General features: G+C 44.7%; 1 protein-coding gene across 1 annotated transcript in view; it reads right to left on the bottom strand.

Moving 5' to 3' along the window:
- vgll4l (vestigial like 4 like) overlaps positions 1-2,500 on the bottom strand; it is a 17,653-nt gene that overhangs the window by 6,589 nt on the left and 8,564 nt on the right. The window contains exon 3 of the mRNA XM_063194646.1: positions 259-592. Coding sequence (XP_063050716.1) covers positions 259-592 — 334 coding nt within the window. The remainder of the gene's footprint in view (positions 1-258; positions 593-2,500) is intronic.

Here is a 2,500-nt window from a genome sequence, read left to right as displayed (position 1 = left end):
GTCTACAGTGTGTTTCAGTCGTCTGTACCCAAACACATTCCGAGTCATACTATAAACATGCACTCTTTGGCAAACACAACACACACAACCACACACACAACCACACACACAACCACACACACACAACCACACACACAACCACACACACAACCACACACACAACCACACACACAACCACACACACACAACCACACACACACAACCACACACACATCCACACACACGTCCACTGTATGTTGTTGTTGTTGTTGTCATTACCTGTATCTGGCTGGAGGGGGCGCTGGCGGTGAGTCTGGGCCGGTCCCGGGCCGTGAGTGAGGCGGGTGTGACATCATCGCGGTCGGAGGCGGAGTCTCGTCTCGGCTTCTTGATGAGGGCGAGCGGCTCATCCAGCATAGGGGCGGAGCATGCAGGCAGCTGCAGCGGACTGTGGGAGGGGCTAAAGATGGGGCAGCCTGTGATTGGCCGAAGCGGGCTGGAGGCGGGACTAAAGGAGGAAGTGGACGAGGAGGAAGGGGAGGGGCTTTCCGGAACGCTGTTGACTGAGGACCTCCGCACGGCCGCCGCATGCTTACTCAGGACGCGCTCCCTCCTACACACACACACACACACACAGACACACACACGCACACACACACACACACAGACACACACACGCACACACACACACACACAGAGAGTCAGTATTATATTTCAGTGTGCTCATGCTTACTTCGACTCTGTCTGAGTGTCTGTGTCTCTGAGTCTGATGTCTGTCAATGTCTGTGTGTCGATGTCTGTCAATGTCTGTCGATGTGTCTATGTGTCTGTGTGGTTGTGTCTTTAAGTCTTTGTCTGTTTGTGTAGCCTACCATAATGCACGTGTCTGTGTTTCTGTGTCTGCAGATGTCTGTGTGTCTGTCAGTCTGTGTCTGTGTGTGTATCAGGGGTGGAACTTAAGTTTTTTTCCCCACCAGTCACGGTGGCGGGTAGATTTCAAAATCTACCAGTCACTCACTGTTTTTACGCCTATATGTGTCTGTGTCTGTGTGTCTGTGTCTGTCAATGTCTGTGTCTCTGTCAGTCTGTGTCTGTGTATGTAGCATAACGTACAGTTGTGCTCATATGTTTACATACCCCAGCAGAATAAACGCTTTCTTCGCGATTTCTCACAAAATATGAAGGATTACACAAAACCTTTTTTTTCACTCATTGCTAGTGACTAGCTTAAGATATTTATTAGCAATATTCTGTGTTTACTCTTTCAAAAGCATGATCACAACCCAAACTACCCAAATGACCCTGTTCAAAAGTTTACATACCCTAGTTTCTGATGCTGAATATGGCCCTGTTTAACATCAGGGACCGCTCTAAATTGTTTGTGGTAGTTGTGGATAAGGCTCTTAATGTTCTCAGATGACAAAACAGCACATTCTTCCTGGCAGAATGGTTGTTTCCTATAATATCTTTGGGTGTCTTGCTGGAACTTCACATTTGAGGTTTCCCCTGAGTGGCTCAATGATGTTGAGATCAGGAGAGTGAGATGGTCGCTCAAAAACCTTCATTTTATTCTTTCTGAAGCTAATGACGGGTTGATTTGGCTTTCTGTGTCGAAATATTGTCATGTTGGCACCGTTGGAATTTCAATTCAGAAATGCAATATGAGGAGTTTGGTTGGAATCAAGCCAATGGGCAAGGGAATCATTGCATTGCAATGATCATTGCAAGGGAAATTGTTCAGGAGGCATAGGACAACCAAAAAATAACTTCAGGTGAAATATAGGACAACATGAAAAAATGTTTTAAACTGTACAGGAAAGAGACACTTGAGGAAAGATGGGCTGTTGGGGGTTGCCAGGAGAAAGCCATTACCACAAAAATGCAAACATGTTATTTTGCATATGATACACCAAATAGCACAGTGAGAAGCATCAAAATGCCTGTGACAAAGTCATTTGGAAAAATGAGATCAATATGGAACTTTTTAAGGCCACTATTAACAGTACCATTTGGAGAACCGTCAATGGAGCCTATGATGAAAGTTACACCATACCCTTCTGTGAAACATGGTCATGGACCACTGATTTCATGGGGACATTTGAGTTACAAATGCATTATACTTTTGATTCATACTTGCAGAATGATGAATACATTGCCCTGTGAAAAATACTGGAGGAAACTTGACACACATCAGCCTTGAAACTGCACATGGTCCATTGTTTGGACATGCCAACATGACAATATTTCAACACAGAAAGCCAAATCAACTCGTCATTAGCTTCAGAAAGAATGAAATGAAGTTTTTCAGCGACCATCTCACTCTCATGATCTCAACATCATTGAGCCATTCAGGGGAAACCTCAAATGTGATGTTTCAGCAAGACACCCAAAAATATTATAGGAAACAATCATTCTGCCAGGAAGAATGTGCTGTTTTGTCATCTGAGAACATTAAGAGCCTTATCCACAACTACCACAAACAATTTAGAGCGGTCCCTGATGTTAAACAGGGCCATATTCA

The sequence above is a fragment of the Engraulis encrasicolus genome, chromosome 3 (assembly GCF_034702125.1).
Source record: "Engraulis encrasicolus isolate BLACKSEA-1 chromosome 3, IST_EnEncr_1.0, whole genome shotgun sequence".
Lineage (NCBI taxonomy): Eukaryota > Metazoa > Chordata > Actinopteri > Clupeiformes > Engraulidae > Engraulis > Engraulis encrasicolus.
This window is presented reverse-complemented; position numbering and strand designations above follow the sequence as displayed.